Genomic DNA, 25,803 nt, shown 5'->3' with positions numbered 1-25,803 from the left:
CAGCTCCCTACTGTCTGGCCCTACTTTTCAGGGGGGGGGAACCTTTTTCTTTTGGTGGTGGCAGTGGAAGTGGGCATGTGCAGGCGCTCTGAGCTGCGGCTACTGGCCTGGCCCTCATCAGAAATGGGGGCTGAACGTGTAAGGGAGGGGGTGTTCAATCTGGACCCTCACTGTCACCCCTGCCCTCTCCCTGGCAGGGATGCCCGCCCCCTGATGGGGGCCTATTGGCAGCGGCGGTGGCAGCGGCGGCGATCGCAGCCTCCTCATTGGCTGCACCACTGCTGTTCTCTCACCGGGATGTGAGGGGAGGGGTGTGGCCATTGGCTGGTGTGAGCGGGGTTGTCAGGGGAACAGTGGGCGGGACCTCCCAGGGGCTGCTGCATTTTGCCTTGCCATGCTCGGGCACTGGCGGGACTATCCTGCGAAGTCATTAGGGTGCCGTCCAGCACCGCCCCATTTACTCAGGCACACGAGCGATGGTGCAGCCTCGGGGGTTAGGATTGCACTGTTAATGTCAAACCCTGTCCCCCACAAATCTACCATGATTGTCAGGTACTATAAGTTCTGGTTTCGATGCTGGTTTTAGATACAACACCACCCCATTTTTCTTTTTGTTATCTGAAGAGACAAATTATTCCCCCCCCCCCAAATTTTGTAATCTAACAGTGGAATCCTAATGGGAGGGTGGAAAGTGCATAGGAAGAGAACTAAGGCTTACGTGGGCGCAACTTGCACTTACACGGGTGTAACCCCCCTTCCACCAGCAGGTGGAGAGGCGTGTTAACGTGAGTGGGTGCCGCCCATGACCATGCTGGGTGGCCGAACGAACATGTGAGGCATGAGTCCCTGCACCTGTGCTGGGGGAGGGGCGGGCCCAACTTCATAAGCTGCCCCAGGCCCGGGAACACCCTCTGCAGTGGCAAAAAGTTATGCCATGAAAAAAAGAGGCGTAGCCCATAGGTGCCCATTGAACGGGAAAACTCGGGCCCCTCTCCCTAGGCTCTGCCCCACCCCTGCAGCCTGAACAGGGCACAGGATGGCGACTACTGAGCAGATCAATCTGCATGCACTTCTGGAGTGGGCGATCCCCCCTCCCCGCACCCAATCACCTTCCCATGCACCCTACTAAACCTCCAGCTGCGCCACTCGGGAACTCAGGTAAGTGGACGGTTGCCAGAGGCTCTGCCCGGCAGCTTCCTGCTGCAGGGACTTTGTGCGTGAGGTGTGTGAACGGGTACTCACAGTGGTGGGCCATGAGTGCACTGGGGGGACTTAGTGGAAAATTGGCAGCACTTTGCACTCTCTCAGGGGAAGAAGGGCAAAGTCCAGAATGTCTAACCAACTAACGATAACCACCAAAGTCCCCTTGCAGGTTATCCGACTCTGGAGTCCCAGCTCGGTAAGGAGCGAGGGAGCACTGACAGGTAAGGAGGAGCTGGGGTGGCAGCTAACCCCGCTCGCTGATTTGTGCCAGCTCCTCCCCTCTCCTGAACTCTCCTGACTGCCAGGCTCTTCAGGTGAGGCTTGGCAGGAGAAGGGGCAGTGGCAGCAGTTCCTGCCCTGCCACAGAGGCAGTTGCCCAGAAAACTGCTCTTGACACAGCCATGGAAGGTGGTGCTACCTATGTGGGTGGTTTGTTCAGACTCCCTCAGCTGGGGCCCCTCCAGGCAGAGGATGAAGTGCAGCCACAGGTCGGGTTGACTGGAGGTTCATAACTCCCTGTTGCTGAAGGATGCTCAGCCACCTGACTTTCACCCTCACAGGATAAGATCATCCCAAAGCAGAGCTCTTTCTCACCAGAGGTTCATCCTCTGGAGCTGCTGCTGTTGCTTCCACCCCTGGACGCCTTCCCAGACATTACAGATTGGGCTTGGCCTCGGCCGCACACTGGGTTCGGTCACTTGCAACACATGTGTCTGTTTCCCTTGCAGGCAGGTTGCGACTCATCTGGGAAACCACGGAGCATGGCTGTTCCAGCCCCGGTGATCCTCCTCGAGTGCCATTCAGGTCCAGCTCAGGGAACAGTTTGCCAAAGCAGCCCGCATCGCAGCCTCACCCCTAAGAAGGCAGGACGTGGGATGGATTTGCTGATCTGACGGCTGCACAAACTGCATTTGCTCCCTTTCCAGCCAAGAGAACCTCTGCAACTTTTCCAGTTGAATAAAATGTGTTGAAAAACAACAAATTGCTGTCTGTTTGCTCATTTCCCTGACATTGACAGTAGCCACCGCTGCTCCAAACTCCCTGTCAAGATGTCTTCTCACACAACCCTGCAAATGTTTCCTGGGTCAGGGCTGGGATGGATAGGGTGGGCTCTGCTGCCAGGAGGAGCAGGTGTCAAGTGGCGCTCCATGCAGCTTCCCTGCCCCTTCACCCCCTCAATATAACTTTAGGAAGTGGAGTGGGAAATGAAGTGTGGCCTGTGAATGTCTGGCAGGACAGGAGTGGGGGGGGAGCTCCACTGAGAACTTTCATTCTCTTGTCAGGTTTTCTCCTGGGCGCTGCTGTGTTGGGCGCCGGTATACCTGGCTTTGGCACTGGGACGCTGCTAGGGATCATGCAGGGTCCGGAGAGGAGGTACACATCGCCCATGCACCCTCTCAAGCCACCAGCAAGCCCGCTTAACCTAGCTCTGCTCCTGTGTCTATCTTCCTCGTTTTCCTCCTTTGCTGCCTTCTTTCCTTGCTCATTTTCCCCCATCCAACCTCCAATAACCCTCAACCCACCGTGCCCTGTGGGTGGACTTCCCTTTTATCCCTTCAGCCTTTCCCTGCTCCACCTGTCAACCACGCCCTCCTCCTGCCCTCTAACCATGGCTCTGGCTGGCCTAGGCAGCTGCATCTGTGCTCATTTGGCTGGAAGCACTGGGCCGGCCCACCTGTGCCTCTCTGGCTGAGCTGACTGCTGGAGGCAGGCACAGCTGTGTCTCCTTGGCTGGCTGCCCAGCTTCTCCTACAGAGTGCCCCAGGCAGCTCCACCTGGAGTTGCTTTGTTTCTGGCACCCCCGGACCAGGCTATTGCCTTTTAGCTGGGCTGCAGGCTGGGGCGTGGCTCTGAGCTGCTGTGGCTGCTTCTCCTACCTGGCTGGTAAGGTTTCTGTTTGGATAGCTGCTGTCTGTCTGTCCCTGCTGCCTTTGCCCTCTCCCTCTGTTCTGGTCCCCTCTGGGTTGACCCCACTCTCCCTGCCTGGCCTCCTAGACTCCCACTGGAGGGTGGGACTAGCTGGCTTCCACCTGCCCCTTCTAACCCTCTGAGGCTTGGGTGCTTCTTCCCCTCCCTCCTGTGTAGGCAGGTTCTGGCCCTGGGTGTCTGCTGGGACGACTGGGCAGCTGTCTCCTGGCTGTCTCTCGTCCCCTCCTCCCGGCAAGTCTGAGGGCTGCGCCTCAGACCCTGGACATCTCTATCAGACTGAGCTGCTGGCATCTGATAAGGCAGGAAGATGGTTGCTGCATGTGGGAAAAGGAGGAAGTTGCCGCTGGAAGGTGGGGGATCTGAAGCAATATTTTCAGATCTCTGGGACTCCTCCTCTGGGAAGATGGACCACCCTCGTTTTTGCTGTTTGCGGAAGCAGGGATGGACTTCTGAAACCTGGCACTGGGAGGAGGTGGGTGGTGGCCCCCGGAGTAGTTTCTTTGCTCCCAGTCCAGTGGCTGTCAGTCCACTGAGGTGGTGTCACCCCTGGACTGGGGCATGGCTCTTGAGGTCCAACCCGTGTTCTCGCATCGTTGTGATGCAGTGATGTGTTCAAATGGCGCTACCACAAGTCTGTGGGCACTTTGCACTCCCTTCTGGCCTCTTGAATGTTTTCCAATGGGCATTCCTATCACTCATTGAAGAACCTGCCTCCCAACCTGCCTCTCCAGGACCTGGGGGCTGATCCCAAATGGTACAGGCTGCGAGTGCGACCCCTGCTGGGTCCTGCTGCCTTTCTGGTCCCACTTTTCAGGGAGGGGGAACCTGTTTCTCGCGGTAGTGGCGGTGGCTGTGGGGATTTGCAGGCGCATCAAGCTGCGGCCACTGGCCTGGCCCTCATCAGAAATGGGGGCTGGATGGACGAGAGGGTTGGCGTTCGATCCGAACCTTCACTGTCACCTCTTCCCCCCTCCTTGGCAGTGATGCCTGCTCGCTGATGGCTGGGTTGTTGGTGGGCAGGGGGGAACACAGTGGCTCCATTGGCTGCGCCGCTTCTTGCTCCTTGCCTGCTTGTCAGGGGAGCGGTGTGGCCATTGGCTGCTGTGAGCGGGGTTGTCAGGGGAACAACGGGCAAGTACTCTTGGCGGCAGCTGCGTTTTGCCTTGCCGCACTTGGGCGCCAGTGTGGCTCTCAGCGGTGGAGCAGTGCTCCTTTTACGTCTGTGTGAGCACGGATGCCAAGCCTGTTCTTAGGATTGGGCTGTAAATACAGAATATCTTTTTTTCTGATAGGAGTTTCTTGTAGACTTATTCTTGGTAACACCTTCTTCTTTCTCTGTCACATATTAACCTCTTGCTCTCCATCTTGGACCATGGATGCAGGACTTTTCCTGCCATCCTTAGACTAGATACCTAGATAGGCAACTGTCTCTCTTTCCTATCCAGTATGGAGTTCTTACAATAAAGAACTCTCATTTCTTTTCTAATGCTTAACCAAGTCTCTGAATATAAATCTCTCTCTCTCCCCTAGGCACATGCTGAACGCAAGCTCTGACACTCCACATTTCTGTGCATACCATGCTATTCTGCTCATGCTCTGGCTGGACCTCTTTCTCACAGTTCAAAGTCTCCTCTCATGCCTTCGCTGCTCCCCTGGAGAGTTGAGCCATTGGACTTCCTGAAGGTCAGCTTGTCGCCCTTCAGTTTCCCAACTCTGGAGTGAGTGAAGTGAGCACATACCTTATGCCTGCACCTCTGTTATTCTGTGTCGGGAGGAAGGAAAAAGCACTCTTCCTAAAGTTAAACTTAGGTAGAAAATCAGCAGGAGCGACACTTTATCCACTGGGCACGCAACAAAATGCACACTCCAGCTTGGAATCTTCTGTCCTCAAAAAAAAGAAAAAAAAATCTTCCAGCCCTGTGAACACAATCCTTGGACCTCAGCAAAAATCTGTACAGACAATTAAGAAAATCAGCATCAAAAATGCTGTTCTCTTACCACTGGAAGAGGAACATTCAGAGAGATATTAGGGAAAACAGAGAATTTGACACCATAGCCATACCAAAATGTTAAATTAAAACAAGCAGAAGCAAACCCACAGAAACACCAATAAAAGAAGGTAGCAAATGCTGTTTTGTTGTTCTTGTGTCCTGTTAACTTTCTTCTTTGCAGAGGTGGCAAGGAACTGGAGGGCCAGTGATGAAGGGCAGCTTCTGCATCTCTGTCTCGATGCAGACTGTAGGCAGACTGTAGGCCGAGCGGAGAGCTCGGACGGCCCCAAACTCTCCCTTTCCCTCTCCCTCTGAGGCCTTCCCTGCTAGAAGGATCTTATACCACTGTGTGTGTGTGTGTGTGTGTTTGCCATTGCCTGTGCTTGCGCCAGGTTGGTTGATGCTGGTGCTTGGTTCTGTCCTGTGGTGTTCCCACATTGGCCCTGGTTCTTCCTGGCATTGACTCACAGTGGTTCTATTGGGCTTGCAACAGTGTCCCTTGCTTTAATTTGGTTCTGGGCAAGAGTCTCAGGTTTGATGTTGGGTTCTGTTGAGCGTTCTTGGTTTAGCTTGCATTGGGACTGGCTTTTGGCCAAGGGGTGCCCAGTGTGTCTCGTTAAGGTATCTTAGCCCTGGAAAGGCTTACCCCATCTCTGGAAACAATAGAGAGTGGCTGGGAGCTGCTTTTTCAGGGGTACATAGAATTGGACCTCTATACTGAATGGAACCTGAATTATCAGGAATATGGAACTTTAAGGACATTTTTATTTAGTCTGTCATGATATATTGCTGGGTTGTTGACTTTTGTGATTCTCTCTGTATTGCTGTTTTTCCTCTGTGGCAGCTTCACAAAGCAGCAGATTCTGGTATTTGTAGTTTGACCTATGGCTATGGACATGACCTGTGACTGAATGGCACATTTTGACTGACTCCATGTAAAAATCCCTAGGACGCATGAGGATCCCTGCCTCGGAACAATGTTTTTGTGCTGTGGCAGCACCACCAAGTGGTGGGTTCATGATTGTGGTTCAGTCTGTGGCTATGGACGTAGTCTGGGATTGCATGGTGGGTTTTGGGTAATGTCATGTGAAACCCAGAGGATCTGAGCCTTGAAACCACATTTTTGCACCATGATGGTGCCACTTAGGGGTGTGTGTGTGATGCTTGTGATCTATTCTGTGGCTATGGACATAATATGAGACCGTATTGTGAGTTTGGGATGACCTCATGTAAAATCTGGAAGATCCATGCTTTTGATGCCTGTTTTTGCTGGTGGTGGTGCCACGAAGCAGTGGGGGCATGAACTTTTGGGTGTAGTCTGTGGCAATGGGCATGATATGGGGCTGTATTTATTTTATTTTATAAATAAATAAAAGGCTGTGAGTTTTGGGTTGACCCCATTTAAAAATCTGGAGGACCCATGAGGATCCGAGCTTCAGTGGGGGAGCTACGGAGTAGTGGGCTGTGATGCTTTTGATGCTCCGGCCTTCTTGTTTCGTCTCAATATAACGATCATATGAATTCCTGAAAATCCGTTTAAAATAACCTGCCAGTCCCGACGTTTCCCTCCTCCCACCAGCAACCAGCCACGGGCCCTTCGGCGCCCGGGGGTCGCGCCCGCTCGTCCCACCAGGCAGGGCGAGCGGTCAGGCGGCCGGAGCCAGGCGCCGGGGAACTGCCCGCGGGGAGGCAGAGCTCGGCCGGGCCCGCGGGCAGGCAGGGCGCGATCCCCACCTCGGCCCCCCGCGACCGCTTCAAGCGGCCCCCCGCGTCCTGCTGGCCGCTTGGCCCGCTCCGGAGCGCCGCGGAGGCCGGAGGGAGAGGCGGGCAGCCCGGCGCCCCGAAGCCGCCGCCGCACTAGGCCGCCCCTGGCGCAGGCCCGTCCCGCCTCGCCCCGCCTCAGCGGCGTTGCCAGGAGCCAAGATGGCGGCGGGGCACTGGCGCTGGGCGGGCGCTGCCCTACTCCGGCATGGCGCCGCCGGCTTCGCACGCGACAGCCGGGCTGCGCCGGCTCCTCCCCGGCCGCCGCCGCCGCCGCCTCCTCCTCCTCCTCCGCTGGTCCCCGGCGGGCGGGCGGGCGGGCGGGCGAGGGAGGGGAGGCGGGGATCGCAGCTAGGCCAGGCCGCGGCCGGGCCGCCAGCATGTCGGGCCGGGTGAGCGGCGCGCCGGCCGCGGCCTCGGCCAAGGAGAAGCGCTCCTTCAGCAAGCGGCTGCTGTTCCGCGGGCGGGGGCCGGGCGGCGGCGGCGGCGGGGGCTCCGGGGCGCGCTCGCTGGGCGGCTTCATGAGCCGCGTGCTGAAGACGCTCTCGACGCTCTCGCACCTGGGCTCCGAGCACGGGACCCCGGCCGCCGCCCCCGCTCCCGCCGCCCCGGCCCTCGCCCCCGCCCGGCCCTCGCCGCCGCCCGGCCCCGCCGCCCCCGCCCGCTGCCTGCAGCCCCGCCCGGAGCCCGAGCCCGAGCCGCCGCCGCCCTCCTGCTCGCTGCCGGTGCCCGGCGTGGCGGGCCTGCGCAACCACGGCAACACCTGCTTCATGAACGCCGTCCTGCAGTGCCTCAGCAACACCGAGCTCTTCGCCGAGTTCCTGGCCCTCGAGCACTACCGGCGCGCCCCGCCGCCGGACCGGGACCGGGAGCAGGACCAGGACCGGGAGCCGCGCCCCGAGGGGCCCCGGCGCGGCGCGGAGGGCGAGGCGGCGGCGGCGGCGCAGGGGGAGGTGACGGAGCAGCTGGCCCAGCTCGTGCGCGCCCTCTGGACCCTCGAGTACACCCCGCAGCACAGCCGCCACTTCAAGGTGGGCGCCCCGGAGCCTCCGCCTGCCCGCCGCACTCTCCCCGCGGGGCCGGGGGCCGGGAGGAGACGCCGGGCCGGGCCTCCCCCAGGGGCCGAAGGCGGCACCCCCCCCCCCGGCCCACGCTTTGGCCTTGCGCATGGAGCCCGCGGGCGGGCGGGCGGGCGGGGGGGGGGGTCCCCTGCCGAGGCTTCTGCCTGGGGACGGAGGGCGACTCGTGTGCCGGGGGGGGGAGGGTCGGCAGAACTCGCCCCCCCTCCCCTCCAGGGCTGCCTGCAGGGCCTTCATGCCGGTGGGCACTCCACACACAGGTGCAGGTGTTGAGACCAAACCGGTCCCGTGGGCTGAGTTCTGGCTCATGTTAACCTTTGCGGGCAACTTCAGTCTCCCACTAGCACTTAGGATTCCGTGAAGGCAGAGTTTTCTCTCGGGGCCTGCCGGCTGATTGAGAGAGAGCGCTTGTCTGAGCTTAACAGCCCCCAGTTTCCCCAGTTTCCCAGGGCCAAATTCTGGCATTCAAGTTACATTCTGAGGCCGGTTCTTGATATTTAGTCTTGCATATGGAGAGTCGTGTAATATTTGAAGCCCTGTGAATGAATCTCCCACTTTAGGGTACTTTTATGGGAAGTGGTGAAAACTGGCTCTTGATTTTAAATGCCTGGGTAAGGGGAACAGGGAATGCTCAGCAGAACCCTGCTTCGTCCTGCATCGTCCCATGAGACAGGGGGACTGGCCGGAGGCCACAACAGCACAGTCAGGATTTATAGTTGAAGGATTCCAGAGGTTTTGCCGTCAGCTGCTGGTGAAGATTGGTTTGTATAGTCATAAAGTTATGAGCTTCCAGAATCCCTGTTTAAGTGTGTCCATTAAAGTAAGGGCAAGTTAAGAGCGCGTGCGGGTTGTGTGAAGTAAGCTCTCTCTGTGTGATGTCCTTCCGAGGTAAAAAGGGCCACTGCTTGCCCAGGCAGCGTTGCCCCCAAAAGCGAGCTTTGCCCTTCTGGTGTGCCAGATGTAGGTCACTGGTTTAAGCAGATTTCCCTCTTGTTTCAGCAGCAGCTGACCTGGCTTGCGTGTCTAGCCAGTGGTGCCCAAGTGATGGGGGATTTTTCAGAACGCTGCAGCAGTTCTTGCCCTGCGAGGAGGGTTTGACACGCACAAGCAGCACATCTTTCAGGCGAAGCTAAATCACGTTTTTGGCACGAAATTTAGTAGGGGAAAGACTGCCGAGGAGGATAGTCTTGGGTAGCAAGTGCTTTGTTGGCATTTGTGGATCATTTCAGGTGGGTAGCCATGTTGGTCTGCCACAGAAGAGCAAGATTCAGATCCAGTCAAACCTTAAAGACCAGCAGGATTTCCAGGAGATAAGCTTTCGAGAGTCAAAGCTCCCTTCGTCAGGTACAGCTTCTCCCCAAACTGCTGCAAGTTGTCAGCGAGCATTTTCTGAATCCATGTGCTGCTACTTCCATGCAATATTTTTCTTTTGCAGCGCTCATTTGCGGGTGGGAGGAATCCCCCAAGATATTGTGCCACCTTGTTACCATGCAGAAAACCTCTCATGCTGTTGGACACTTGACACATTCTGATTGGTTTAGAGACTGTATCACACAGGTTTTGGGAGAACAATTTTACAACTCAGGACAAACCTGAAGTACCTTGTAGTTTCTAAAATTTATTTGGAGATGGTGCTGTTGAAGATTCCAGCCTGTGGCAGTGGGTACGTGTACTGCCAGCCCCCAGGTATAGCAGGCAAACCGCTCCACGGGCTTCATTCAGGAAGTGCTGTGTTCTTTGTCTTCCGAGCCTAATCATCTTGGGGCTCACAGTGTACTAATTTTGTGTGTTCATTCTAGCTTGGGATCTAATCCTCGGTAGGAGTCCAGCAAAGTTAGTTTATCCTTGAAGTCATAGGATACGTGCGGTAGAACAACACCGTGCTGGGCGATTTCTTCCGTGGGTTGTTTGCAGTTGCACTGCTTCTGCAGTTCGTGGATCTGCTTTTCTGCGAGGGAGTTGAAGAGTTGTTAGCACAGGCTTCTGGAGTGTTTGGACTCCCGGAATTTTGGAGGACAGCACGGAGCAGCTTAAATCCAGAATGGTGCTGCCAGAGGTGTGCGTTGTGAGTTTCTGTATACTGCAGGGACTCCCAAGTCCTTTGTGGAGTTTGAATTGAAATATTCTTTGGGGTCAGAATTTCAGCCAAGAGTTCTTTCTGGCATGTGCCCCATCAGTGGTGATGGGTCTTACACAGTATACCAGTCGGTGTTCTTGGGCCATGCACGCAGGAGCACCTGGACTAGGCCCTGATGTGCTTTAACTGTTGGGTTGCCTTGCCAAGAGAGGCTGTAAAGGTGAGGATGTGTCGTCGTTAATTCAGGCTCTTGAAACTGGAGAAGAAGGACTTGCCCCACCCTTCCTGGGGTGCCTCTTCCCAGAATGGAAAAGCGCCTGGCATATTCTAGAAAGGAAGGATTTGGAATATTTTTCGTGGAATATTTTTCATAGTAAATTAACTCGGCGTGTTGATGCCCTCTTGGACAAGGCGTGAAGAACTCCCCTGGGCTGTTGGTCTTCCTCCACCTGAATGTGGGCGTTGAGTTACTCGCATCCTACTCTGTGGGCCTTGTCACAGTTGATGGCGCCAAGGGAGGTGGGCGAGTGGCTTTCCTATAGCCAAGTAGTTTGGCAAGTGAGTTTTCACCCCTTACATCTTGCTTGTGAGAGATTCGATTGAACACATTTTCTGCACAGCTGCGGCAGGCGGTGACTTTCGGAGGAGGGGCGATTTCTTGCTGCTTTGTGCTGGATGAGATGCTTTTAATCTCTCTGGTTGTTAACTGCTTCCATCAACGGCATCCTGCCTGCCTACCCACTTTCCAGGCTGTTTGACTGGATACAGAAGAGGTGCTGATTCCTGGCCTGGATTTGTCAGTAGCAGCGGGCAGTTAAAATAGCTGCAGAGGAGTCAGCCGTGTTAGTCTGTGGTAGCAAAATCGAAAAGAGTCCAGTAGCACCTTTAAGACTAACCAACTTCACTGTAGCATAAGTTTTCGAGACTCACAGTTCTCTTCGTCAGATGCATGGTACAGAAACTGGTCAAATAGCTGTGTCTTTGTACTCTCGAATGGGTGGCTGGAGTGGGGGATTCTGACACTGTATCTTCAGCCGTAGATCCAGAGGAGTTAGCCGTGTTAGTCTGTAGTAGCAAAATAGAAGAGAGTCCTGTAGCACCTTTAAGACTAACCAACTTTACTGTAGCATAAGTTTTCGAGAATCACAGTTCTCTTCGTCAGATGCATCCGATGAAGAGAGCTGTGGTACTCGAAAGCTTATGCTACAGTAAAGTTGGTTAGTCTTAAAGGTGCTACTGGACTCTCTTCTATTTTGTATCTTCGGTGTCAGTAATTTGCTGGTATCTTTATCTCTTCAGTATGTCATCCTAACCCTAATGTTCCCCAGGCGCCTCTTAAAAATTCCTTATACGACCCTCCTCCCTCCCCCCACCCCAGGCCATGTTTTTTAAAAAAACTCCTCAGTCCACCTTTTGGCAGACTCTTTGAACTGAGGGTGCCCTCTAAATGTACTATACTTAGTGATTTCTTTCTGCGGTTGTATTTTTATAATAATAATAATAATAATAATAATAATAATAGACTTAGTCCACTCTGATGTAGTTTCTTTAACTGCCGCAAGGGTGTATCTTGGATGGGAAACAAGACACAAATAAAAGCCGTGCACTGATTCCACAGTTTTCTCTTGGAAAAGAGCATGGATGGGTGAAAAATGGGTCCCCATATGTTAATAGGTGGTGCAGTAAATGAAAGCTGTGTGGAAGGATGAGTAAAGGAACAGTCCATTAAAAAGATCCCCTCCATAGACTTTTAAAATAAAAAGTTTCCATTTCCTCCTCTCTGCATCTTCAGGATGTTAGCAGCAATTTGCAAATACGAAAGGGTATTAAGGATTCTGCTGTGGGCCAGATTTCATGCCACAGATACTTCTGATTTTTCTAATAGGGTTAACTGTATAAATCATTTGACTGGGCTTGTTAACTGTTCTAAACAGCTACTAAGTCTTTTGAGTAATGAGATTATTAGCTTATTGACAGATTAGCAGAATGCTGTTTTAAACAGTAATTTGTGAAATACCTTTTATTTGAGAACAGACACAAGCTCAGAATAAACAAACATTCAGAAAGAGAAAAAGATATACAGAGGGATGCAGAGATACTGCTCCAGGGGTCATCGTTTACCCCCTCCCCGGACCAGATTTCCAAGTCCGTCCCTGCTTCCGCAAACAGAAGAAGGAAGGAAGGTGGTCCATCTTCCTGGAGAAGGAGATCCGAAGAGATCGCTCCAGATCCCCCACCTCCCGGCAGCAACTTCCTCCTTTTCTTGCATGCAGCAACCGTCTTCCGGCCTTCTCAGATACCAGCAGCTCAGTCTGATAGAGAATGGAAGTTCTCAGTGGAGGCCCCCCCCCCCCACCCCAGCCAGACATTCAGAGGACACCTGCAATGTCTGGAAGCAGCAGCGGCAGCTCCACAGGTGCAGCTTGTGACCAGATGATGCATGACCCTCTGGTGAGACAGCACTCTGCCTCGGGAAGATCTTATCCTGTGAGGGAGAAAGTCAAGGGGCTGAGCGCACCCTCCAGCAACATGGTGTTACAAACACCCAGGCAGCCTGTCCCGCGGCTGCCCGTCCTCCTCTGCCGGGAGGGCCCCTGGATGAGGGAGTCTGACCAGAGCCCCCAACTGGGTAACCGGCACCCCCCGCTCCCCGCTTAGCCTCGCCTGCAGAGGATGGCGGTCAGGGGAGTTCAGGTGAGGGGGGCAGCTGGCACAAACCAGCGAGCCGGGTTAGCTGCCGCCCCAGTTCCTTCTTACCCGTCAGTCCTGCCTCGCTCCTTCCCAAGCTGGGACTCCAGAATCAAATAGGGGACTTGGGTGGGTGTCATTAGTTGGCCAGGCATTCTGGACTTTGCCCTTCTTCCCTCGAGCGAAGTGCTCCCAGTTTTCCGCCAAGTCCCCCCCACTGCACTCATGGCCCACAACCATGAGTAACCATTCTTCCACCTCGCGCACAAAATCCCTGCGGCAAGAGGCTGACGGGCAGAGCTTTCGGCCGTGTGCTCACCTACCTGAGTTCATGAGCGGCACAGCTGGAGGTTTTGTAGGGTGCGTGGGCAGCTGATTGGGCGCAGGGAGGGGGGTTTGCCCACCCGGAAAGCACCCGCGGATTGGCTCTCGTGGTAGTTCCCATCCTATGCTCCCTTGGGCCACAGGGGCGGGGCTCGGTGCAGGGAGAGGGGCCCGAGTTTTTCCATTCAGTGGGCGCCTGTGGGCTATGCCTCCTTTTTTCATGGTGTAACTGTCTGCCACTGCAGGGGGCGTCCCTGGGCCTGGAGCGGCTTTGGAAGCTAAGTAACTTGTGGCATGCCCCCGCCCCGCCCCCTCCACCGCTGGTGCGGGACCTTGTGCTGCACTTACGCTTCCGCCCGGCTGACAAGCATGCCTGCTGGCGGCAACCCATCTGCGGTAGTGCGCCTCGGACGGGCACCGGTGGAGGGGGAGTTACTTAAGTGCCGTTTATGCCCGCTCAAGCCTTAGTTCTCTCCCTATGCGCTTTCCACCCTGCTGTTTAGGATTACACTGTAAATACCTTTATAGGCAAACGAACTCTGATGTAAGGGCAGTGATAAGCCCCGTGGTTACTTTATCCCTTGAGTTCAGATCAAAACTGCAAGTTCATTGTTCCTGATTTTATCTAACCACACTGTCTGATTAGAAACGTTGCGTCTCTTGTTTAGGACAGAACATGAGATTTGCAATCTCTGGTGTCATACGTGACAAGCATTTTAAAGGACAAAAGTTACAAAGCAACAGAAATGCCACATCAAGGGTTAGTCAGAAACAGTTTGCTTGGAGGCTCTAAATGTGTGTGAGGGGGTTGGACAGAGAGAATATTTTGGGATAGATGCATTTCCCCTGTGGATGTTTTCCTTCCTGAAGGCATGTGGATGTTCTGCTCTTCCTGAAATTGGTGTGATGAGGGTTAAAAGGGTTTCGTTTTGGGGCGACTGGACTGATCCATATAGGTTTTCAGTCACACAAAGTGTAGATGTTGCACTTTTGGCCGGGGGAGGGGCGGGCAGGGTCTGTTTATATTCAGTAGATGTAGAAAACAATACTTGGGGGGGGGGAATGCTTGGTGCCTGGCTGGTCAAGTTCCCAAAGGTGTGATCCAGTTGGGGTTTGAAAATTGGCTCTTGCTCTGCGTCCGAAATGTGCCAACTTGATTTCAGTGGCTTATTACTCCTGCGAGCAGCGCCAACGTGTGCTTCTCAGTCAGGGCCCCTCAAGTTGTTAAGACCGCATGAAACGGCCCTCTCTGGCTGGCTGGCTGGGGAAGCAGAAGAAGCAGCCTTGGCCTCTGCCTAGACTTGGGTGAGGTGCTGCCTGTTTTCCCTTCTCAGCCAGAACCAGTTTGCCAGGCAATTGTTTGTTAAATGGTTAAAGAACCTGCCTGGCTGCATGTCTCTTCACTGCTTGTCAGGTTACAGAAATGTGGCCTCCGAGAGAGTAAGACGGGTGTCTGTCTTGTCCTGTGTGTGCCTGCTTTCTTTTTAACACATTACTAGGCTTGGCCCGCCAGCCAGCACCGAATGGCACTTCAGCACTTCTTCTGCATGAGCAGTCCTCACAGTCAGAGGGGATCCACAGAAGGCCCTGTTGCTGTTGTAGAAGCAGAATGTGCTGCTGGACCCTTGGCGCCTTTCCCCTCTCCCACTGGCATTGCTTGCAGTGTGCCCCTCAAAGCGGGGCGGTGTGTGCTGCAGTCAGGCAAGCAGAGAATTTGTATCTTCCAGTAACACAGCCCCACCGAATATGCGGGCTGCCTGGCAGCTTTGAAAATCCTTCTGCGGCCACGTAAATCTCCTCTGACTGACCTATATGAGGGCTCAGTATTCTGCCTGGTTGGGTGCCCCTTAGACAGACTTGCGCATCTGTTTCAAGAAGGACATGAGAAGTGAGCAGGGTGGTGGTTCAGAACAGGCGGCTGCCGGGGATGGCACAGATGGTCTCAGGCACACTTTAGCTGTTTGCAGGAGGCATGGATGTTCAAGGTTGCCAAATGCGCTCAAACCACTTCAGTACCTGAGGAGTTACACGTTTCTGGTGGTGTCACACACTACTGAGTGTGTGACAGCAGCAGGCGGTGTCCTTGCGGCCTGACCCGTTCAGTTCCACGCGAAATTTGGAAGCCGAAGGCTACTCCCTTTCCGTGCACTGCTGCGGTGCTTCTGCATTTCACTCGAGGTTGGAAATGGGCAGCGGGGGGCTCATGCGAGGCGGGGGGCCGGGTTTTGCACCTTCTGCTTTTGCCCTTGGCTGGACAGCGTGTCCTCTCCCTTTTATCTGGCTAGAGGGGTTGATGGGTGGGTGTATGGGTCAGTTGAAGGAATCATTTCAACAACCAAGCAGAACCCCCTTGTTTGAAATAATTTGCTGTAATGATTTTTTTTTAACATTTGTAGCTCATTTTTGTAGGTTTACGTTTGTGTTGCTTCCTTCCTCATGCCTTAGTTTCCGGTAGCAAGGTGCTCCTAGCTTTCTGCACAAACAGCCCAAGAATTAAGGGTTGGTCAGTGCTGCTGGGGGGAGCACTTGTCTCTGAGTAGTGGGAACCTTCCCGGGGTGGCCTCTTTACAGGGGCTGTGTCCATGTGACAAGGGAGTGAACTGAAGGTTGCAGACCCCTTCGGAATATAATTTTATTTACAAAGACATGCAGGCTCCTAAAACACAATGATTTAACCTTGTTCTGGATTTCTGAAGAGCACAGCAGTTGCCTCCCACTTCTAGTCCGCTCTGCTAAACTTCTAGTCCTGCCTTCACGTCTCGACATCTTTCTCTTCCTGCGTGCTGTCAGTAGGTTGCATGGTCGGAAGGAAACCCATCCTGAGCATTGGTGGTTCTTGCCCGAAGATCAGACCTTCCTGGTCACCAAGCAGTTCGTTTAATGCAAGCACATCCCTGGGGGAAGGGCAGGTGGTGCCTCCTCGGTGGCAGCTGTCTCCTTGGGAGCGAGTCTGCGTGGCTTGCTTTCCCAAAGAAGGGTGTGTGAGGGAGTCATCGACATGCTTTAAAGCACAGCCTTTCTCCCATGTGGTTGCTGAGGACTGTGTCTCCCCTCCTCCCCTGCTCTGCAAAGGTGTTGCTGAAACCAAGGCCTGGTTGCACCCTCAGCTCAGGCACCGCTCTTGCTCTAGAGGAACTGGGCCTTCTGCAGGGACCTATTCCTTCTTTCACACGCCTGGATTAGACGGTGCGGACTAGACTCGAGGGTTGGTTGTGATGAGAGTGCTGGGAAATGACGGGGAGGAGTGCGTGCGACCCCTTTGGAAAGCCCGGCTGGTGCTGCGCAAAGTACACCATTGCGGAGGACGGTGCTGTGTTTGGCGTGGATCTCCCCAAAACAAATAGAGCAGTGTGAGGATTGCCAGGGAACGGGAAATGAAGGGAAATCAATCCGTCGGAGCATTGTGGCTGGCCACTCCTGGGCCAGAGAGACCTAAAAGCTTCTTATAATGAGAGCTGCCATCTCTCGGGGGGCCGTGAGGCGAGCTGAAGCTCTCTGTCCTGGCAGCCCAGGCGCCGCATTTTGTCTCCTCTCGATAAGCAACCCATACTTGGCAAAATTAGGTGAAGGGCTTTATCTCTGGGAGTGGACGGAACCTGTGTCCCATCCCTAAAAAATCCTTTCAGGTAGGTAACGGTGTTGGTCTGTAGTAGAAGTGCAAGCTTTGGGTCCAGTAGCACCCTAGAGACCAACTAGAGTTCCAGGGAATGAACTCTTGACAGTCAGAGCTGACAAAGGGAATTTTGACTCTTGAAAGCTCACTCTCTGGAAATCTGGTTGGTCTCTAAGGTGCTACTGGACCCAAAGTTTGCTCTTGAAAATCCTGTTTCAACACGGATGTCCTGACTCAGACTCTACCGGCAGTTTCTCTGAGCGTACCTAAGTCTAGTTTTTAAACCGCCGTTCTCCCCCTTTACATACTTCACACCAGCTTTGTGCTGCTGGTTTCTGGGTAGAGACAAAGGCCGGTTCTTGTCTCCTGGGCTTAGCTCGGAGAGGGCCACAGAGTGACCTCTCAGCTGCTGTGCTCTCTCTGATAGCTGATGACATCCTCTTCCTCGGTATCTCTTGCTCACTTATTTTTCTCTGGGTCAGCAGGCTTTTCGGCTTCAGCTCTAGCAGTTGCCTTGCTCAGGATATCTCGAATGTCAGCGTTATCATCCCATTAGATGCACCGATACTGGATGTGCAGAGCAGAAGATGCCTGCATGGACGTGGCTGGCCCCTGCTGGATATGTCAGCTTCCTCTTTCGGAAGGGAGCTTAGCTTCTGAGGCTTCTAGTTGCAGAAGGGAAAACTTCACAAATCTTGAAAGCTAGAAGACAAATACGGTGGGATGCTTTATGCTGTTTCGCATTGGGCAGAGAGTTGGACTAAATGGTCTGTAAGACCCCTTCCCACTCTATGATTCTGTGACTCAAACCTTACCTTTGGGGTTGTTATGGAAATTGCCCAGTTGGGTGCAAGGGAAACGGATATGGGGGAGGGCATTCTACGGCTAAAAACCCCCTGTCTCCAGTGTGAAGATAGGTGCGTAGGGAAAAAACAGACTTTTTACTTTGCAGGAGGACTGAAAAGTTCGCCTTCTGGAATGTGAGAGATGCTTTTTAAGACAACTTTTACTCAGAATGTGTAGCATGAAAATGTTTATGCGAGACGACTTGCTACAGCATTAGATTCATGTACGTTGTATTTATTTAGTTATGTTATTTATAGTCCGTCTTTCTCAGACTCACTCGAGGCAGATTACACGGTGTAAGTACGGTCGATGTCGAAGACTTTTCAATGCACATCGTTGGGTATTTACATACACATTTGCAAAGATTTAAAACCAGCAGAAATCCAATACGGAGTTGACAGAATGCTGAATCAGAGCATAAGTAGTTCTAAGGTTGGCATATTAAACAACATAAGATCTACCAAGTAGGATTATACTTATTTATTTATTTATTTATTTATTCAATTTATATACCGCCCATCCCAGGGGCTCTGGGCGGTGAACAGTTAAAATTGATAAAAACAAAACTAAAATCAATATACAAATAATAAAACAAATTAACAAGGTGCAGTGGTGGGGAGAACCTTCCCCACCCCAAAGGTGGGAGGCCGACATGGCACCGCCCCCTTCAATCACCAAACGCCTGGCGGAACAGCTCTGTCTTACAGGCCCGGCGGAACGATAATATGTCCCGCTGGGCCCGGGTTTCCATTGACAGAGCGTTCCACCAGGCTGGGGCCAGGACTGAAAAAGCCCTGGCCCTGGTTGAAGCGAGGCGGGCTTCCTTAGGGCCGGGGACCACAAGTAAATATTTATTCGCTGATCGGAGCGATCTCCGGGGAACGTACAGGGAGAGGCGGTCCCGAAGATATGCCGGTCCCAACCCACTCAGGGCTTTAAAGGTAAGAACCAACACTTTGAACCTGATTCGGAATTCAACTGGAAGCCAGTGCAGCTGGCGCAGGACAGGTGTGATGTGTGACTGGTAAGGTATACCAGTCAGGACCCGTGCCGCCGCATTCTGGACCAGTTGTAGTTTCCGGATCAGGCCCAGGGGTAGCCCAGCGTAGAGTGAGTTACAGTAATCTAGCCTGGAGGTGACCGTTGCATGGATCACTGTAGCCAGGTCCTGGGGCGTCAGGTAGGGGGCAAGTTGCCTGATCTGACGAAGATGGAAAAATGCAGACTTGGCAACCGCCGTGACCTGGGCCTCCATCGATAGGGAGGCATCCAGGAGCACACCCAGACTCTTTACCACTGGCAAAGTTGCCAGTGGTGTCCCATCCAGGGCAGGGAGCTGGATCCCAACATCTGGCAGCCCCCGTCCCAGCTGCAGGACCTCCGTCTTCACTGGGTTCAATTTCAGCCTGCTCTGTTTCAACCATGCCGTCACAGCCTCCAAAGCTCTGGCCAGATTGTCTGGGGCCGTGTCTGGCCGGCCGTCCATCAACAGAAAAAGTTGGGTGTCATCCGCGTATTGATGACAACCCAGCCCAAACCTCCGCACCAACTGGGCGAGGGGGCGCATATAGATGTTAAATAACATTGGGGAGAGTATCGCCCCTTGGGGAACCCCGCACACCAAAGGGTGACGGGCCGATAGATCTCTTACAGCAGTAGTAGCGAAGTCTGTCATCACTCTCTATCCCTTTACTGATCCGTCAGCTTCCTTATTATTATAGAATCATAGAGTTGGAAGGGACCTTACGGACCATCTAGTCCAACCCCCCTGCCCAGTGCAGGAACAGCCTAAAGTATCCCCGAAAAGTATGTGTCCAGCCACTCCTTGAAGACTGCCAATGAAGAGGAACCCATCACATCCCTAGGCAGCTGATTCCATTATTACAGGCCTCCCATGTGAGTAAAAAAGCCCTCTTGAATAACTCAGTTTTGCGTTGTTTGCGGAAAGCCAGGAGAGTGGGAGCTTCCCTAACCTCCTCAGGTAGGCCGTTCCATAAAATGGGGGCCACCAGAGAGAATGCATGTGTATGGGCAGCTGTTGATGTTGCTGGTGTGCAAGGTGGTACCTGCAGAAGGCCCTGTTCAGATGAGCAAAGCTGCTGTGCTGGAACATCGGGAGAGAGGCAGTCCTGTAGATATGCTGGACCCAGGCCATGAAGAACTTTGTATGTGAAAGCCAGTGCCTCAAACTGAGCCCAGTGACTGAGAAGCAACCAGTGGAGTGACTGCAGAATGGGAATAATATTCATGCTCCTCCTGACTCTCTATAATAGCTGAATTGCAGTGTTCCACACCAGCTGGAGTCTCCGAGAACTTAAAGGGGAGACCTGTGTAGAGTGCATTTCAGCAGTCAAGTCTTGATGTTACCATAGCGTGGATCCAGGTAGCCAGATTGGCTGTGTCCAGGAAGAGGGCCATCTTCCAGGCTAGACTTGAGTTTGTGGAAAACATTTTTTGCAGCTTCCTTAACTTGCTTTTCTGCAAGGAGCACTGGATCCAATATAACCTCTAGTCTCTTAAGTGAGTCTACAAGGGTCAGATGAAGTCCTTCGAAAGTGGGGAGTATGATGTCTTCCAAGACCTCTGCCTTCCCAACCAGCATCACTTCCGTCTTGTCTGGGTTCAGTTTCAATTGGTTTGCTTTCAGTCATTTGACCACAGTTGTCAGACAGCAACCTAAGATCTCTGCCGCATCTTGCGGTGATTTGGATAGTGAGATTGAGAGCTGGGTATCATCTGCACACTGTCGGCATCCAACTCCATAGCGACAAATGAGTTCTCTTCTTTACACAGAGGTTGAATAACATCAGGGAACCCCACAAGATAATTCTCATTCTGCAGATAGTTGGTCCCCAACAGCTACCCTTTGAATCCGTTCCATGATAAATGATTTAAACTAGTTTAAGGCATGTCCCTTGATACCCACTTCTGCCTCCAGGTGCCTCAACGAGATGCCATGGTCTACTGTATCAAAGGCTGCAGATAGATCCAGGTGGAGCAACAATATAGCATGACCGTTTGTCTACATTCATACAGAGCTCATCAAGTAAAACCAGCAGAGCTCTCTCTGTCCCATAGCCTGACCTGAATCAAGACTGAAAAGGGTCCGAAGTACCAGAGTTATCCAAGAAGACCTGGAGTTGGTAAACCTTGGAACTGGCTTCCATCCCAAGGGTCAGAGAAGTTGGTAAGGAGCAATGTTGTCAATGGCTTTGAGGAGCTTCACATTCCAAGCTCCTACCACAGTCTCAATAGAGCAAGTGTTTGGAACCCTAAAATTCCCCAGGGCATTTTGGAATCTAGAAGGATCCATGCGCTTTTATGGGTGAACCATTTTAACAGGTTTCCTCCTTTCGCCTTCAGCAGATGATGGTCAGACCATGGTTTAGGCCTAATCTCCGTCCCTGAAACAAGACCTTCCTTCAAAGGCTCAGTGCAAAATACTAAGTCTGAGGTGTGGCCTCTTTCATGCGTTGGGCCTGTCACTATTTGAGAGAGGCCCAGGGCTGCCAGGGAAGCTCTACATTCTGGGGCTGGTCCTGGTGCGGAGCATTCGGCATGGGTGCCGAAGCACCTCCAAACACTCAGCTTAGGTGTCTTCAGCACCATATCTGAGAGCACCTCTGCCAAGTCAGAAAGGGGAGCAGGGCGGTTAGTAGACAGACAGAATTCCTAGTCTGTCTTTAGTTCCCAATGAAAAGAGCAATACAGTCCGTGGTAGATACGGTTTGTACTGGAAGCCTGCAGAAGTTGAAGGGCATATACCACATACTTTTAAATACTTTTTTATAATTTAAATGCAAATAGTTTTGAAAACAGTATGCTGTAGGGTGGTCAGTGATAACACATTATTAACAAGGTCACCAGTTTCAGTATTCTAATGTTTAGATGCAACACTGCAAATTGTGTCCAGAACTGTGCAGGCTGCTTGTGAGTACAGAGTAGTTTATATGAATACAAACAGAGCATCAGTCCTGTCTACTCAGGCCGGCAGTCTCTCTCCAGGGTCTCAGGCAGAGGTTTTTCTTTCACATCATCTCGTACCTGATTTTTTTAACTGGAGATAGATACTGCTGGAATTGAGCCTGTTGTCAGTTGTACCAGTGAGGGCTTTGCTGCTGCAGTTTGTACCAGTTGTGGTTACTGAACGGTCTTCAAAGGCAGCCCTGCATGGAGAGAGTATTATAGTTATCTGTCCTGGTAGTGTCTGGAGCACGGATAACTTGCTTTCAAGGGAGGGCTGTGGGCAGCATACCAGCCAATGAGGATTAGATGCAAACCTGCATGTCTGCCTGAAGCTGTGAGTCTGGTATCACTGCAAGGTGTGAACTTGCTCCTTTTCCAAACCGAGCTGAACCCCAGCTTCGTGTCTGGCATTTCCACCTACCGATGTGGCAGAAGGCCTAAAACCACGTGTTGTACTACCTTGGACTTATTTTGATGAATGCCATCCTCGGACAGCGTGGTTAGAGAGAATTGCAATGTAGATTTTAATCTTGGTAGCTGTAATGTTTGTCTCCCAGTACGCAGAGAGAGGGGGGGGGGGGCTGGTGCTGTGTAATGGTAAACGGCAGCGGAAGCCTCTGGTACACTCGGGAGGTAGCGCAGCAAATCCCCCAACCCAGGGAGGCCAAGATGCCTTTTCCGAGATGGCGCCGGGCTGCATGTTGTGCTGGGTCGTAGCATTGTGGTCCTGGATAAGAGGAGAGGGGCTGCTCTGCCTTCTTGATGCTCCCTTTTAAAAACATTTTAAGTTTTGCCTAGCCACCCTTCAGGATCGACAGGTTGCCTTAACCCATAAGGTGATTCGGAGTTCTACATTTCAGGATGGAGTGGTGGCACTAACTGATGAAGAGCATGGCCATTTGGGCTCAAGGGGGGGTGGGGAGGTGGGCTCAGGCTCAGAGCAACCCTGGCGCTAGAGGCTGGCAACCAGCGGGGGAGCCGGTCTCTGTCTTCAGAGCTGCGCATGGCCACTCATGCATCCTTCCTGTGAACTGAGAGCAGAAACCGTATAGCTGCAGCACCTCTGACTGATGTCTTTCCAGCCACTTACTGCAAAATAAAAGGCTGTCCTATGCGTTAGCGTTTATTTATTTATACTCTGCTGTTCTCCCCAGCTGCAACTCAAGAGTGGCTTACAACATCATTCTCCCCTCTTACTTTCTCACACCCTGTGAGGTAGGACAGGCAGAGAACTGTGACAGGCCCGAGGCCATTCAGCAAGCCTCCGTGCTGGAAGCGGCGGTGCTCCCAGGCTCTGCGCGCTGTGCCCTGTGAGCGTGGCCTGCCCGTCCTGGTAATTCTCACTTTTCTGTTTTTACCAGGAATAAAATAAAAAGGCGAAAGAAGTTGTAAGCAGCTGTGTTGGCCCATGCAAAATCCAGAGAAAAACAAAGTCGTGATTGGTTTCTTTTTATATGAAAAAGTGGGTCAGATTTGAATGTTGTTCCTGATGCCTCATTAACTGGGGGTGGGAGCTGTGCACACACAGGCAGGGTCAGCAGCGCAGTCTGGTATTCCTGTCATTCCTTTGGCAAACAAAGCAGTTGACCGCACTCTTTCCGCATTTTGGTTCTTTATTTATTGCGTGATCCAGCCCTTCAAACACCACAATTCCCACCCCTCAGCAGACATCCCTCTGTCTTGCGTGCCCTCCAGTGCTCAGGAAGAGGCGGCTGTCCTGTGCTGCCCGCAGGCGGCACGTGGGAGATATTGGGGGGCTGCCGTGGGGGGTGGGGGGTGGGGAGCTGCTGCGTGGAGTTGGCCTTTGTTTAGTTCTGCAGAGCATCGCTCCCCTGTGCTGCACTCTCTTTGTAAGTTGGGTGAGAAGTTGCTACACTTTGCTCTCCTCGCTGTGTTGTGCGTGGTTGTGCTTTCGTAACAGGCTAAGGCCTTTTTTTATGTGGGCAAAGAAAATCTTCATGATACAGTTGTTCAAGTGTGTTCATATTGGATGGGTGTTTTGTGTGTATTGCGTATAAGCTGTGTATATTGTGGAGTGGCAGGAAAGTTCATGGAAATTGGGAGTGTTGCACGTAGCTGAACCCCGTGCTGTGTGCAGTGCCATGTGTGAATGGCTGCTGTTTGTGAGGCTGGCCTGAAGTGGGACCCGCAGTGACGAGTCCTCGGCAGCCAGGCCAGCCCACCCAGTGGCCGACCTCTCCTCACAGCACTGAGCAAGGGGGGCTCAGGTGGGGCAGGCGTGAGCTAACTAACTTGCATCTTGTGCCAGTCTCAAGGAGGGCATGGCAGCTTGACCCACGTGCTTTTCAGTCACGCGGATCCTGCTGGCACACAGGCGTCAGGGCTGCCCCCTGGGCACATGGGGTGGGAGAACCCGAGTGGCTGAGCCAAGCAGTAGCTTTGGGGGCTCAGTGGCTGTGCTGTTTCTCCACAGAGCATCATTTCCAAAAATGCAATGCAGTATCGTGGCAGCTCCCAGCACGATGCTCAAGAGTTTCTGCTCTGGCTGCTAGACAGGGTCCACGAGGACCTCAACAACCTGGTGAAGAGCAATGGCAGCCCTCCTCTGAAGGTAAGGCACTCCTGAGCAGGCAGACTATGGCTTGGGGCTTGCTGCCGGCTATGGCTGTGGCTGTGGCGGGCACTGCTGAGGAGCAAGAGTTGTGGACGCAGAGCTGAGGCGGGCTTGTCCCCACTGCTTGTCTTTCTGCTGCCACAGAACACTCCTTTTTAGGGCACAGTTTGGCCTACTTCCGGGGGGAGGGTATTTTAAAGTGGGTTTACCCTAGTAATTTCCGGAACCTGATAGGATGCTCTCAAACTGCCCACATAGCGTCCCCCCCGCCCCCGAAAGATTCCTGCTGGGTTCTTCCCTTTGCGTAACTTGCAGCCACGCATGTGACGGTTGCAGAGCATCCCGGAGCATCTGCTCGCCTGGCTGAAATGCCTTTTCTTCCCCAGCCTCCCTTAGAAGAGCACACGTTGATCGAGGGACCAGCATTTCCAGTGAACGGCTCTTTTGTCCAGGAGCTCTTTCAGGCCCAGTACAGGTAATTGCATCCCTTCGTGGGGTTATGCTCGGCACCCAATTCCTGGCAAAGGGATCCCAGCAGGGTTTCTCTCTGTCTCAATACTGACGTCTACATTTGGGCTGAATATCTAGTTTGCCCCTTGACCCATTGGGTCTGTGATGAGAGTCGTCGCATCTGCCCTCTGTGGATGGGAAATGAGGCCTGTGGCTCAAGCTGGTTCGTACAAGCGGCAGAAGAGGCAGGTCGATCTGTCTCCAGGCGGCGTCTCTTCAGATTGTGGGCGTGGGCTCCCTGTAAGAAGTCATTCTCTACGCATATTAAGGAGAAAAATAAACGAGAATCCCGTCTTCCAACACAGATGTAGATTTTGCATTGGAAAAATATTTTTTTAATCCTTTGAGTCTCCGTCTGCACTCTGAAGGGGCTGAGTCAAGAAACAGGTCTCCTTCCTCGGCTGCTGTTTGCAGGGGCAAGACCTGCCTCTTGCTCTTTGTGAGGGGGGCTGTTGGGGAGGGGGGCCGTGAGTGTTCTTCACATCCCAAGCTCTTACCACAGGGAAATTTGGGGTGGGGGTGGGGGTGGGGGTCTTCTGCATGCTGCTACTGGGCGTTGTCTTCCGAACGAATCCCCCACCTCTTCTGTGTTGTGTTTGGCAGATCCTCTTTGACGTGTCCTCATTGCCAGAAGCAAAGCAACACCTTTGATCCATTCCTGTGCATCTCTTTGCCAATCCCACTGCCTCACACACGGTAGGTGCCTGTGTGGCAGGCCGCGGCACTCTTCTGGCATAGCACAGGAGAAGGCTGATGGGAATGGGCGGGAGGCTGTGCCTGAACGGCTCTCAATTGACTGGAGCGGGCAGGCTGCTCTCTCCCCCCCAGGGCCTCTCCTAGCTGGCTTTCGGGATCCATTCTGGGCAGTCCAGCCAAGCTGAGTGTTGTCGAGTGGCCCAGGGGAAGAACTGCCGGGCTTCTTCTTTGGCACAGCCTGTGGGAAACTCTGAGAAGAAGCTAGATTCACTAGTTCTCTGACTGGTTCCACCACAAAAGGGACAATGTCTCCCCCCAGCCACCAGCTAGAGAGAAGTAATGTGGGCTGCGAGTGGGAATCCTACGGGCGCTGGGTGAGTTGGTGCACTTCGATGGCCCAGCCATCTGTCGACTCAGAACAGCAGTGCATGGTTGCACCCCTTGAAAAGCTCGGTGGGTGCAATGAAAGCTGCAGATAGCCTTTTCTAGAGTGAGAGAGAGCGTGAGGAGGGAGAGCTCTGCAGTCCAAATCCTTCTGCATTGCC

At 53.3% G+C, this 25,803-nt stretch overlaps 1 protein-coding gene across 2 annotated transcripts in view; it reads left to right on the top strand.

Annotated features, from left to right (window-relative positions):
- The first annotated feature begins 7,208 nt into the window (after window positions 1–7,208).
- USP31 (ubiquitin specific peptidase 31) overlaps window positions 7,209–25,803 on the top strand; it is a 56,412-nt gene continuing 37,817 nt past the window's right edge. For both annotated transcript variants that reach the window (XR_008597963.1, XM_054993045.1), the window contains exons 1-4: window positions 7,209–7,915; window positions 23,912–24,049; window positions 24,439–24,527; window positions 25,166–25,258. Coding sequence is in view for 1 of the 2 variants with exons in the window: in XM_054993045.1 (XP_054849020.1) it covers window positions 7,265–7,915; window positions 23,912–24,049; window positions 24,439–24,527; window positions 25,166–25,258 (971 nt within the window). In the remaining variant the exon portion in view is untranslated. The remainder of the gene's footprint in view (window positions 7,916–23,911; window positions 24,050–24,438; window positions 24,528–25,165; window positions 25,259–25,803) is intronic.

This window comes from Eublepharis macularius, chromosome 12 (assembly GCF_028583425.1).
Source record: "Eublepharis macularius isolate TG4126 chromosome 12, MPM_Emac_v1.0, whole genome shotgun sequence".
NCBI lineage: Eukaryota > Metazoa > Chordata > Lepidosauria > Squamata > Eublepharidae > Eublepharis > Eublepharis macularius.
The sequence above is the reverse complement of the archived record's forward strand: the minus strand, read 5'-3'. Positions and strand labels throughout refer to the sequence as shown.